General features: G+C 39.8%; 1 protein-coding gene across 2 annotated transcripts; it reads right to left on the bottom strand.

Moving 5' to 3' along the window:
• Positions 1 to 1570: 1570 nt before the first annotated feature.
• Positions 1571 to 11347, bottom strand: LOC111665436 (von Willebrand factor A domain-containing protein 5A-like). Of its 2 annotated transcripts, XM_023420437.2 has the most exons (19): positions 11272 to 11346; positions 10710 to 10778; positions 9853 to 10055; positions 9536 to 9758; positions 8834 to 9009; positions 8615 to 8729; positions 8363 to 8538; positions 8184 to 8272; positions 7929 to 8073; positions 7505 to 7584; positions 7311 to 7425; positions 7030 to 7188; positions 6723 to 6826; positions 5933 to 6153; positions 5084 to 5128; positions 4390 to 4473; positions 3087 to 3277; positions 2713 to 2836; positions 1571 to 2617 (listed from the first exon to the last, which is right to left on the bottom strand). In XM_023420437.2, the coding sequence occupies exons 2-19, from the start codon at positions 10753 to 10755 to the stop codon at positions 2538 to 2540; spliced, it is 2376 nt and encodes a 791-aa protein (XP_023276205.1). In that variant the 5' UTR covers positions 10756 to 10778; positions 11272 to 11346; the 3' UTR covers positions 1571 to 2537. The 2 variants fall into 2 exon arrangements, with proteins under 2 accessions (XP_023276205.1, XP_087033880.1); XM_087177754.1 differs by lacking the exon at positions 5084 to 5128 and having other exon boundaries at positions 11272 to 11347.
• Positions 11348 to 11984: the final 637 nt, after the last annotated feature.

Here is an 11984-nt window from a genome sequence, read left to right as displayed (position 1 = left end):
CTTTAAGATCCATTACAGTGAGTAAGCATTTACTGTCCAGCTCACCTGCTGTTTCTCCTTCACCTCAGCTACAATCTGTGTCTGTCCGATCTTAGCACTGAAATGACAGACAGCAGCATCTCCAGGCAGAGGGAAGACAAAAACAGCCTCTACTGGTTTGTCCTCCTTGTTCTCGTAGGTCAGGGTGGAGACCACTGTAGCCACATGGTCCCTGACCTCCAGCTCCACCTCGATGCTCTTCAGAGGAACTGACCGAGAAATGGAAGGAAATACAATGATGAACATAAAGACAGAGTGAGAAATGTTGTGTGTTCTGTGAAGACATTTTAAGATAGTTGTTGATAGTGCTTAAAATTTCATTCATTTTCAACCACATTAACGCTGTTCACCAAGCTGACAGTTAAACACGCCTCTGTTTGACTGTCACAGGAGTGTTTACGTGCCCCAATGCCATTACAGCCAATACAAGCCTTTTTAACATTTTATAGTGGAAATCTGAGATTTTTCTGTTTTCTAACAGCTCTGTACCTGGTTCCTTCTGGGCAGTTAGTAGACCACAGCAGTTCATCGTACCTGTGCAACAATTAACAAAGACACGTGAGAACTTTGTGTTGTAGGGATGAATGGAAATGATACAGTGCATTATAGGTCAACCGGTTAATCTTTCTTATCTCTCTCCGCGTGTCCTGTTATCCCCAATCAATCAATCATTTCAGTAACACACTCTCCTCTCTACTGCCGTACGTTTTCGCCCTTCCTGGTTCAGTCTGGATACATTTTCTCCACTTTGTTAATGTGTTTTTGTTTTTATTTAGACAGCTGTTTGTTCGAAGGCTACAGATGACATAAAAAAATTCCAGTCATTCCCTCACTCTGACAAGCTACAGAAACATCTGTCTGTGGAAGGATCCTCGCATTATTTTTACGACATTACAATAACAAACCAATAAGATCGATAACCAAGTGTAACAGAAACACTATCCAGCAGTTATTAACGTTTCTCAGTGTATCTCATGTCAGCGGTGAACTTCTGGTAACCAGTGCGTCATCTCGGATCACGAGAATAAACACACAGAAGAAGAATGCTTACCTCTGACGATCAGCGTTTAGAGTCTGGGACAGTTTCACTGCAGCTCTCTCTTGTATGTGTCGTGACAATTTGTAGATGTGTAAAGCAGAAAATACCTTATCTCGATTGTGACTGAAAGAAAACTGTCAGTCACACCCCCGGGTACGCTCGATTTTCTACTAAAGATCCCCGAATGGGTGGAGCTTAAAGTTGCAAGCTGTGTTTACTGTCTTCGTTCTTCCTTCTTTCTCTCTTTTGTGTAGTTGGCTGTGTAGAAGACTGCGTACATACCTCATTTTCTACATACTACAATTATAGGCTACTGTGTGTCATGCAGCAACAACATAGCATATATCTATACTGTTTTAAAGTCAAACTGGAATTTGTTCTAAGACAAAACTTCTAAAATAAAAAAACCTGATAATTAAAAAACTTTTTACTTTGCCAAAACCCTTCTTTCCTCTGGTTTCATGAAATGAACACAAAATTGTCATGTTTGAATACACAAAAAAAACACATCATTTAATCACTGCCAGCTGTGGTAGGCCTATCATGTTTCAAACATTTATATCAAATGCAAAAAAGCCATGGCCTACTGGGAGAGAATAGTAATGAGCACACTTTATGAATAAACTGTCATAGTGGTTCTTCACTCCTCAGTATACCATGCAGGTGTGTGGTTACCATGGCCCATTACTCTTCTTATGGTGATTTTACAATATTGGTATTCCTCTGAAACATACTTTTTTTTTAAATCAAAAAAGAACCAAGAGATGTTGACTCTGATCAAAACAGAGACAAACAGAGACAAAAAGAGATATTTAACCTGTAATATGTTCATATGTTCATTTCGTAAAGGGTTATGTGCCTGTGAGATGGGTTTAGTGATGCTTTCCTGAGGTTTCTAGTCGTTGGATACCAGATTACAGTGGATTCACTGATTTACTTGGGTGTAAATGGTTTTAGACAAGTTTTGGTGTAACTTTATTGCTAAAATCTCAAACAGTTAAATTGGAAAGTTTAGTATTTATATGGCCTTAATCCTGTTGATGTTGCTTTCAGTTGGTGTCCAAAAGTATTTTTTTCAGAATCTTTGCGAATATAACTCAGCTGTGATTTAGAGCTCTACCACCTCTTAACATTACCACAAGAAGCAGCTGTATCTGGTTGGTTAGTTTTAAAAAAACAAAACATCATCCATCATCCATCAACCATTTACTTGATTTACGTCAGATAAGGATTAAACGCTGTTCTGAAAAGTTTTTTTAGCATCTAGCAATACTGTAAAAGTCAAATACACAAAAAAACTAAGGGAAACACCAAATGAAAATACGAAAACATAATAGAATAATATAGAATTGTTACTGGGTAGATAGTAAGGTTCTATGTTGACAGTGTAAAAGCTGTAAAATGGAGTAAATCTGCGTCTCTGCACCAATCCTAAAGCACAGCTGGTTTAATGAAAACCTCAGAGCCCCAGGACGTCTTCCTGCACCTTGCAACCCAACAGTGCATTTCCAGCTTCCACACACTCTGCCACAGATGGTGCTGAAAAAAAAGAGAGAAAAACAAGTCAAATAGCTGATTTAACCAGCACATACTGTTAAAAACAACAGCATCAGCATTACTATCATGGTTTTTACCATTCTGAGCACGGAGCCATGACACGGCCTTCATAGCAAGAAGCTCCCACTCCTCCTTAGCATCCATCTTGAAAGCATGAAGCCAGATCAGAGCCAGAATGGTGGCCCACACTTCCTGTGTCACCTAATTCCACAAATCAAAGAAAGTCATGTAAGGACAACAAGTGACCGAAAATCAAAGAGAACAAAGTACATAAAGTATCTCAGGGGAAAATGTAGCCTGTTGGTTCTGAGCAACTTTACTTTAAAACAACATAATAACATGATGCACAAAAATAAGACACTGAAATATTTGATGCAGCCAGGTGGTCACTGTATAATATCAAAACAAATCCCAATATAAATCTGTGTCATTATATTTGACAGTAACCCACCAATGCAGGCTTTGACTTGTCCACCTCCTCGCTGGTCTTTCCCAGTACATCAGCCAGAGCTGGATTAAACAGCCAGGAGCCGGACGCATTCTGGAGGGAAACCACCTGCAGCAAAGAGTCTCTGCAAGGCTGTTTGGGGATGGGTCTTTCAATATCTTCATCATCCAAGGCTGAAGAAAGTACAGCTGAAGCTGATGGGAATGTCATTAGTTTTGCAGGTGTTTGGTCATAAAGCAAAGTAATGCACAAATACATTTTGACTTGATGATGACAAAAACTCAATAAAATATATAACATAAGTCTAGTAATCTTTAGACATTTAATGCAGAAATGTTACATTTTATACCTTTAAAGTTCAGTGTTTGCAGACTTCTACCAAAAACTAAAAAAATGTATTGCACTTTAAATAATATTCATTCCAACAGTGTCTGTAGGAAATCTATACCCAGTTAGAAAATATTGGGTCAAGAAATTATGCATGATGTTTTCATTCAAACACTTTTATACTACAAAATCTTACCTGTATAATAAAGTAAATATTATTTATATACATTTTCAAAATTGTATTTTTTATATATTTTGGGGGAATTTAATGTCTGTTTTTACCCTATGTAGATATGACAGGAAAAGACAAAAGGAAAAGAGAGATGGGGGGCAACATGCACACAGTCCACTGCCAGATTCAAACCACCATCATTCCAGTTATGCAGCATGCATCTTAACCAGTAGCAACTGGAGCACACCGTATTTCTTTATTTAATATTGTAATATTTACTCCATTTCACTGTCACATTTCACTTTACTAATAAATGGATACACAAACGCATTGGCGTATCCATATATTAATAAAGTATTTTTAGTTTCACATGTACAATCAGAGTGCCCCAGATTTGTTTCTGACTGCCATTGCAGTTTCAGCTCTTACAACACTTATCACAGTGGACAGTTGTTTTGTTTTGTTTTTTCAAATTATGCTATTCAGTATCAGATTTGAATTAAATTATTCAAGTGAATCTTAACCTTTTGAATTTGAATTTCTCAGCTTGAACATTTGTATTGAAAGAATCAAATAATTTACATTTATATTTTTTATTTTTATTTTTGTATTTGTATTTATTATATCATCGCACATACTTCTGCCCATAAGAAATACCCAGAGAAATATTTTACAACAAAATGAATATGAAAATCAGTGTTAGTCTACAAAATGTTTTACTCACTTAAGTCTATTACAGTAATACCAGCATGTTGTGGCAGCTGTTGAAAACAGTTCAGTGAAAATTCAAAGTGCATGGGTGCTTACAACTATTGAGCTGAAGCAGTGAAAGCATCTGATTTGGTTTCCCCATTTTTCTGTGAAGGCTGCCAAGCGTAGCTCCTCTACAACCTTTTGAGAAAGCAGAACAACCAGGTACAGAATGGTTTCTGGATAAATCCACAGGACCCGTGTCACCTTGATGAAAAATGGTGGCATCCAGTGCAATGATATGGCTCTCTAATGTGGGACAATGACAAATGTAGAAAACTGTTAAGGTTATGTGTAGTGGTAAAACAGAGATTTTTCAGCTAATGAAAAAAATGTTTTAACGTGTTTTATTTAATTAGACACAATCTAATGGTTCTTTTGCATGTTATGGGCGTATACGTGCCTCCATGCACACATACATAAAGTACACTCACTGTTCATCCATTTACCGTATTTACAAATGTACAAGTTGTTCAATAATACTCGAAAAAATGTCACAAAAAATGTGTAACAGCTCAACCTTCCTCACTTACTGCTCTAGGCAAGTGCATGTTGTGTGCATGTCAATGACTAACAAAGCATACCAGAGCCAAAACAACTCCTATACAGTATTTCACATTAAAGTTGCAAAAAACAAAGAGAGCAATTCTGCCACTAAAATGTTTTTTTTGTTCAGTGTTTGAATCAACTTACTGTATTTATAGAAATACATTAAGATGTGGGAATAACTCCCATTCAGATTTTTACTTACATCCGAATCTTGCAATCTTGGGTCGAGCACGGGCCTTCAACAATACTTCAAGAAATTAAAAAAAAAAAAAAAAAAAAATTAGTGAATGAAAATATGAACTAAATGACGGGTTTCTGAGCAAGTAGTTAAAATACGTTAAATACTCAAGTTGTTCAAATATCCAAAATAACTTCATATAACGTAATAAGTGAGACTTTTTAAATACAAGTACATGCAGGTATGTGAACTTATCTTCAAATCAAATGCAATAATAACAATGATTTGTAAATTTGTGAATGAGTAACGATTTTTATAACGTGACAGCATTTGCATTGAGATTGTCTTCTACACCAATGACCCAAAACACGATGACCACTCACAGATGAAGCAAATAACATTGATTATCTCGTACCAATGGTGAATGCCCCCTGCTTGTAGTCAGTGTGTTGGATGTAGGAGAAATGATCAGGTATAAAGACCTGATAGAGCCAGACTACTGGGCTGGAGCATCTCTAAAGCGGGAAGACTCATGCTCCCAGTCGGCAGTGTTGAGTGCGTACCGACAGTGATCTGAGGACCGGTGACAAGATGTTAGGGGATGTGCTAGAACAAGTCAAATCTGCAACGGCTCCCCCTTGCAACTTGCAGGACTTAAAGGATCATCTGCTAACGTCTTGGGGCCGGACAGGTGCAAAGGGCACCTTCAGAGGTCTGGTAGACTACAAGCCTTAGCGGCACGCAAAAGACCATGGGTTGTCAAAATGTCATGGGTCATCAGTGTATCAGACTCAGCCTTGGTCACCAATAGTAACTTTAAAGCAGTGGGTGATACAGTATTAGTTTTTCATTTGCTACTGAAAAAGCACTTACCGGGTGTTGGAATATTTCTGCGCACCAGAGGTCCTTGAATCGGCTTGCTATTGCCTTTATTGACAACAATGAAGGCAGTGTAGGAACTGCTGACCCCTGATTGGACACTGAGCTCCACCACCTTCTTCTTCACGCCTTCATCTTGCTGTCCTCTGTGTTCTCTCTCTTCCATCTCCAGGGAGCGAATCAGAGTCCGAGCACCCAACCTGTGGACTGTTAATCTGCAGATAGGACAGAGGAGTGAACACAGGTAGAGATGTGCAGTATGTCTAGCTAATCATGTATTTGTTATGGTTAGGCTGTTTCCTTTCGTCATTCCCTGAGTTTTCCTGCCATTTTCCCCTCTATCATCGCGCAGCATCCAGCCTGCTGCAGTATTTAAACCCTGAAACTTCCCTGCAGTCTTTGCCAGATCATTAAGTGTAATCACGTGGTTCATCATCCCGGTCTCTCCAGTCGTCTGCCACAACCAACTCTGTAATTCCAGTCCTTGCCGTTTCCTCCGCCATATGCTTGCCCTGCTAAACAAGCTCCATCTCTTCCAACAATCCAGCCTCCCCCACCCCACAAGTCTTCAGTAAAACTGCATTTAAATTACTAACTGTCTTCTTGTCTGTATTCTGCATTTTGGGTCATAACATGTCCAATTTATGTTTTGCTGTACATGGTAGCATGACAAAGTTTAATTGTCTTTATTTTTAGAGCAATAACTATATTATATACTATTTTCCCATCTAAATAGTTGAACTCAAAATTTGGAATAGCACTGTCTGACCAAAAACTGTTTTACCCAGAGTCCTCTGCAGGTTTGAGATTGAATGGGAGCGGGTTCTGAGAGGGATGACCTGCCAGGCTGTACTTCACCATCACACAGCCCTGTGCTGCCTCTGAACTCTGAGAAAGCATTACAGTGTTAGAAACCATAGTAATTGCTATAACTACATGCTGCACAGAAATGCTCAGAATTAGTTTAACAGAGTCTGCTGCTTCCTGATCTACAGCAGTGTGATGACTTCAAATCATTATATTAATATAGCTGAATGCTGAAACAAATCAGAGCAGAGAGGTAATTCACTATGAGATGGTGCTGCTCCTACCTGCCCAGTGAGCTGGGCATAAACCAGTGACCTTTGACCCTGGAAAAGTGCTGTGATTGGTGGAGAGAGAGCAGTGGCAGACACTCCTTTTGGTAAATCCCATGTGACTGTGATGTCCACAACTGCTGGCTGCAGAGCAAATCGCAGTGACTGCATCACCTGCTGGGAGAAAAGACTTTCCACTGAGCTTTTACTTAATGAAACCATGATTTCTGTATAAATACAAATCTGCTGTTGCATATTTTAACTTGACAGCTTTGCTATGTTTATATCTTTCTTACTTTAGGTTGCATCCTGTCAGTCTCTGTGATGAATTGAGCATGACCTCCTCCTTCCTTGGCCAACCCATTGATAAGAGCAGAGCTGGCCCCTTCCCCAATCCCAAAGGAGAAACACCTGCAATACAGTAGTTTTGTTTTTAACACACAAAGCACTACAACATGAGACATACTGTGAGTGTGTGTTTTTGTTTCACCTGTGGGAACCTGAATTCTTCTTCACCAGATTTATCACTTCTTTGGTGTTGAACACCTCGCCGTCAGTAAAGACAAAGAGCTAGGGAGGAGAGTTTACACAGGAGTTACATAACATCACACCCAGACACATGCAGCATGTGTTAGGATGCTGCTGCAGGAACACAACTGCTTTCTATGGTGAAGTGTAAAGAATGACAAAAACCTGTTAGTCCAGTTAAAAAACAAACAGTAGGAAGTTCTGCACTGAATTGGTATGGTATTATTAAAGACAAAAGCCATATCTAAAATACACATACGTTACTAGTCAAAAGTTTGGACACATGGTAAGTGAATGGGAACATGTGTCCAAACTTTTGACTGGTAATGTATGTTAAAGACAACCTGTTTAAAATGTTAACCGTGTGTGTGCAGTGTGTGTTTTACTTGTCTTGGCTGACTGGGAATGCAGGGCTGGCTGTAAATATGTTTGAGGGGCTTCAGGATCTCTGTTCCTCCCAAATTAGCCTCCATCAGCTCAACCTTCTTCAGAGCCTCTTCCATAGAGCTCTGGCTGTACTCCACACTCTTACTGCCATCACAAAATATTTGAACATACGCACCAAGGCAATCACACATATACAAGCACTAAAAATAAAGACAGGAAGGTATTAAACTGAGTGAAATGAGGGAGTCACTTACGGGAAGATGTGTTCAAAACTGGACCCAAAACTGTAGATGTTGAAATAGCAGCCCATTGGTAAGCTCTTCAACAGGAGCAGTAGAGTATCCTGACGTAAGCAGAGGAAAAATATTGAAGGTTACTCTGTGAAAGGGACACTATGGATGATTTTATGATTGAGTTAGCACTTGCTGAATACCCTGGCACTGCTAATGCGAGTCTGTTGACCCCTGCCGTTGTTCATACGTGAACCCATACTCCCAGATCGATCCATCAAGAGCACAAACTCTCCACATGAGGCGACTGAAGACATCACAGACTGGGGGAACTCAGGGTACAGACTCAGCATCACGACTGGATCACCCATCAGAGTGCCTGAAACACATATTATTTATTCTAACATGTAACTTTCTATTCTAACAGAGTAACAACTTCTCTAATTTGCACTCACCAGTCTTGGCTGTGGTCTGTCCTGCCTCCACCACAGCAGTGGGCTGGTGGGCATCTTTGTAATAAATCAACAGTTCAACATCTCTGTCAAACTTGTGTCCTGCAGCCAACTTCACCTGCAGTTCAAAAAACACACTCATGAACTTCATTAAAGTAATATGTTTTGTTCTTAGCACTGAGGAACAATCGCACACAGCAGACACATTAACAGTCTACCTACCGTGGCCTGGGTCTGCTCTGTGTTGAGGTGCTGGAGAGGGTCCAGGGAACAGTTGGACTCTACTTTAGAGACTGGACGAGGAGAGGACACTCGGGCGGAAAAAGACAGACTGTAGGGAACCAGAGAGGCTGGAACAGAAGTCACCTGGACACTGGCACCTTCACTACCTCCACTTCCTGTGAAAAAGTTAGCAATCCTAAACTTACAGACATCTTACATTTAAGCATCTAACGTAAATCATAGCTACCAGTCAAACTAAAACAAGACAAGTCTACAGTTTTGCTAGCAGCTGTCTAAGGCTGTACTCAAGTATATTCTTTAGCTAAATGCTAATGGTAGCATGCTAACAGACCCATGTTTAGCAGCAGAAATCTTTACTTTGACTTGCTGGTCAGAGGATAAGACAATAGGATTCATCTTCTGGACGATATATGTACCAATGCATGGATGGCAGTCCATGTGGTGAAAGTACTGGCTGGTTTTCCTACAATGTGTTAAGTTCTCTGACATCAATATTGATTTCACCCTCAAAAATACCCGATCCTTTACAGCAGATTTACCAGATGTTCTGTTGGTGTATTTCACAATGGTTTTTAACTTCCACCTGTGTGTGAATGGTGCATTTGGTAATTGATGCTTCCACAGAAACACAAAAAACCAGTTTGGCGTTCACTAAATTAAAGTGTTGGCTGCATTTCTTACCCTGAGGTTGGTAGCGAGGGTTGAGCACAGCAGGCAGACAAAACCTCAGCCCGTCATCAGCCTGCACAGCCAGCTCAGTGACGTACTCCAGCCGGATGGAGGCGCTCTCTCCTGGAGGCAGACTGCCCACACTCAGGGTAAATATATCTGGACTCTGCTCACTCTCCTCCAACAGGAAGGCCTGCTGACCAGAGCTCAGCGCATCATCATACTCCTCACGAGCCTGGAGCACAGATGACACATGTCAGCAACATTCACCATGTTTATTTTTCCTTTAAGATCCATTACAGTGAGTAAGCATTTACTGTCCAGCTCACCTGCTGTTTCTCCTTCACCTCAGCTACAATCTGTGTCTGTCCGATCTTAGCACTGAAATGACAGACAGCAGCATCTCCAGGCAGAGGGAAGACAAAAACAGCCTCTACTGGTTTGTCCTCCTTGTTCTCGTAGGTCAGGGTGGAGACCACTGTAGCCACATGGTCCCTGACCTCCAGCTCCACCTCGATGCTCTTCAGAGGAACTGACCGAGAAATGGAAGGAAAAACAATGGACACAGACAAACAGAAAATAGTATTTACAATGATTGATGATTAAGGTTCCCAAATTGCTGGATTCTCTCCTTTCCCCCAAGTGTGAATATGTATACTTTATCAATTTTAAAGATGTTTTGAAAAACCCTATGGACCAAAAACTGACTCACATGGACAAATATCAGCACACACAAGTCAATTCACACCCACAATCATTCTTACACATGTTGAAATATCGACACTAAGGCCTTAAATAAGCAATATTTAAAATTATCAGTAAATCAATAAATTTCTTAATTTCAGTACTAGACAACCGAAGTTACAGGAGCTGAATTTAAGGTCTTCAAATTACGCATTCGGTTATATATGAATCCAAATGAAATTAGCAAATCTTCACATTTCAGATGGGCTAATCAGTTCTAATCTGATCAATTTTTAAGAATCTGAATAGACAGCACTATTTAACAGACTACAATGGGAAAAAATACAGACACAGAATCTGTATTTTGTTACTGCAAGTTAATATGGTTAATCAGTCGGTTCTCTGTGAGAGGCTGTGGGTATGAAGAAAAGTTAGTAAATCAACTTTTTACATGAGCAAAACCTAATATACAAAATAGATGTGTTGTCTGACAGCACTGTACCTAGTGCTTTATTGGCAGTAAGCAGGCCACAGCAGTTCACCATCATGTCAGCTCAACAGGTAACAAAGTCTGTAAAAATAAAAGAAATTAAACTTTATATACGTCTATATGAAACTATGTATTTTTTATTATTATTATTTCTTATATTTAAAGTGCATGGTGGTTTACAAGATGAGTTTTTGCTTTTTATATAAGATGAATCACAACATGGCGTGTGTGAGCTGTTAGAGTAGAGGGATCACACCAAAGAAGTGATGGTTAAAAAGACCAACGTAACTTACAATAATACCCAACAATGTGTAATATTACTGTTATTTGTTTGTGGCAGAAACTGTTACCTTACTGTCTTTTGTCAAAATGACAGATGTGACTCAACTGAAGGAAAATCTGTGCATCTGCGCAAAAGCAGAGCACTGTTCACCTGGTGTATAATAATACACGTGTACAGCATGCAGTAGGTTCAACATACAGTACATAGACATCTTCACCTATACACTATACAGTCAATAAAGGTGACTTTTAAGCATATTCCAATAATGAAAACAATTCATCCGAGGCATACCTTTACGTAGAAAGTGTACCGAGCGCATGAAGTGTCAGCCACGGAGGTTCCTGCCTGACCTATTTACAGTCAAACTCATGACACGCCTACTACCTACGCTCGGCTGGTGCGCTCACGAGGCAGGTCGAGTCGCCCTGTTACTTGCATTCCTCTATCTACCACTGACCTTTTCCCAAACCTACTAGCTAACGCTCAATTTATTGCTAATCCGTGCACGTGTTGTTAATAATCACGATTCATGAATTAAGTCAAGTTATTTCACAATAGTTGAGTCATTCAGTTCCTACCGCCTAAAAGACAACGCACACTCAAATATAATGAGCAGTAAATCTAAATTGTGCACACCGATGAATAAATAAAGATGATACATTAGATTCTCAGAAGTCGGACACTAAATAATAAAAAAAATAAAATGATGGACTGACTTATTTCGGAAGAAATCTCAGTGGCATGTCATCAGCTTGGAGACGCTTCAAAAATGCTCAGCGTTAATGTGGCATACTCTGGATCCCTGCATGCTTTCTTCCAGTGGTCCACAATAATAAAATAGAACAGAAGTGCAGTCAGAGAGCACAGACCTCCGTCAAACAGCATAAACCAAAATTCTGAGAAAAAAAAAATTTAAATTCAAAGAATATGATCCAGATCTGCCCCAGAATTTAATGGGTTCCTACCTCGGCCCTGCCCCGTCTACCCACCTGGTTCGGTACAAA

Source organism: Seriola lalandi, unplaced genomic scaffold (genome assembly GCF_002814215.2).
Source record: "Seriola lalandi dorsalis isolate HSWRI2012SDOR001 ecotype SW California unplaced genomic scaffold, Sedor1 jcf7180002054642, whole genome shotgun sequence".
Lineage (NCBI taxonomy): Eukaryota > Metazoa > Chordata > Actinopteri > Carangiformes > Carangidae > Seriola > Seriola lalandi.
The sequence above is the reverse complement of the archived record's forward strand: the minus strand, read 5'-3'. Positions and strand labels throughout refer to the sequence as shown.

What these genes read in the sequence shown, in the direction of transcription:
- LOC111665436 (XM_023420437.2), bottom strand. Translation starts at nt 10,755, where the DNA reads ATGATGGTGAACTGCTGTGGCCTGCTTACTGCCAATAAAGCACTAG. An exon ending in AAGAATTCAGGTTCCCACAG is followed by an intron (nt 7,426 to 7,504) that starts GTGAAACAAAAA and finishes ACTGTATTGCAG; the next exon opens with GTGTTTCTCCTTTGGGATTG. An exon ending in CAGAAATATTCCAACACCCG is followed by an intron (nt 5,129 to 5,932) that starts GTAAGTGCTTTT and finishes AATTTCTTGAAG; the next exon opens with TATTGTTGAAGGCCCGTGCT.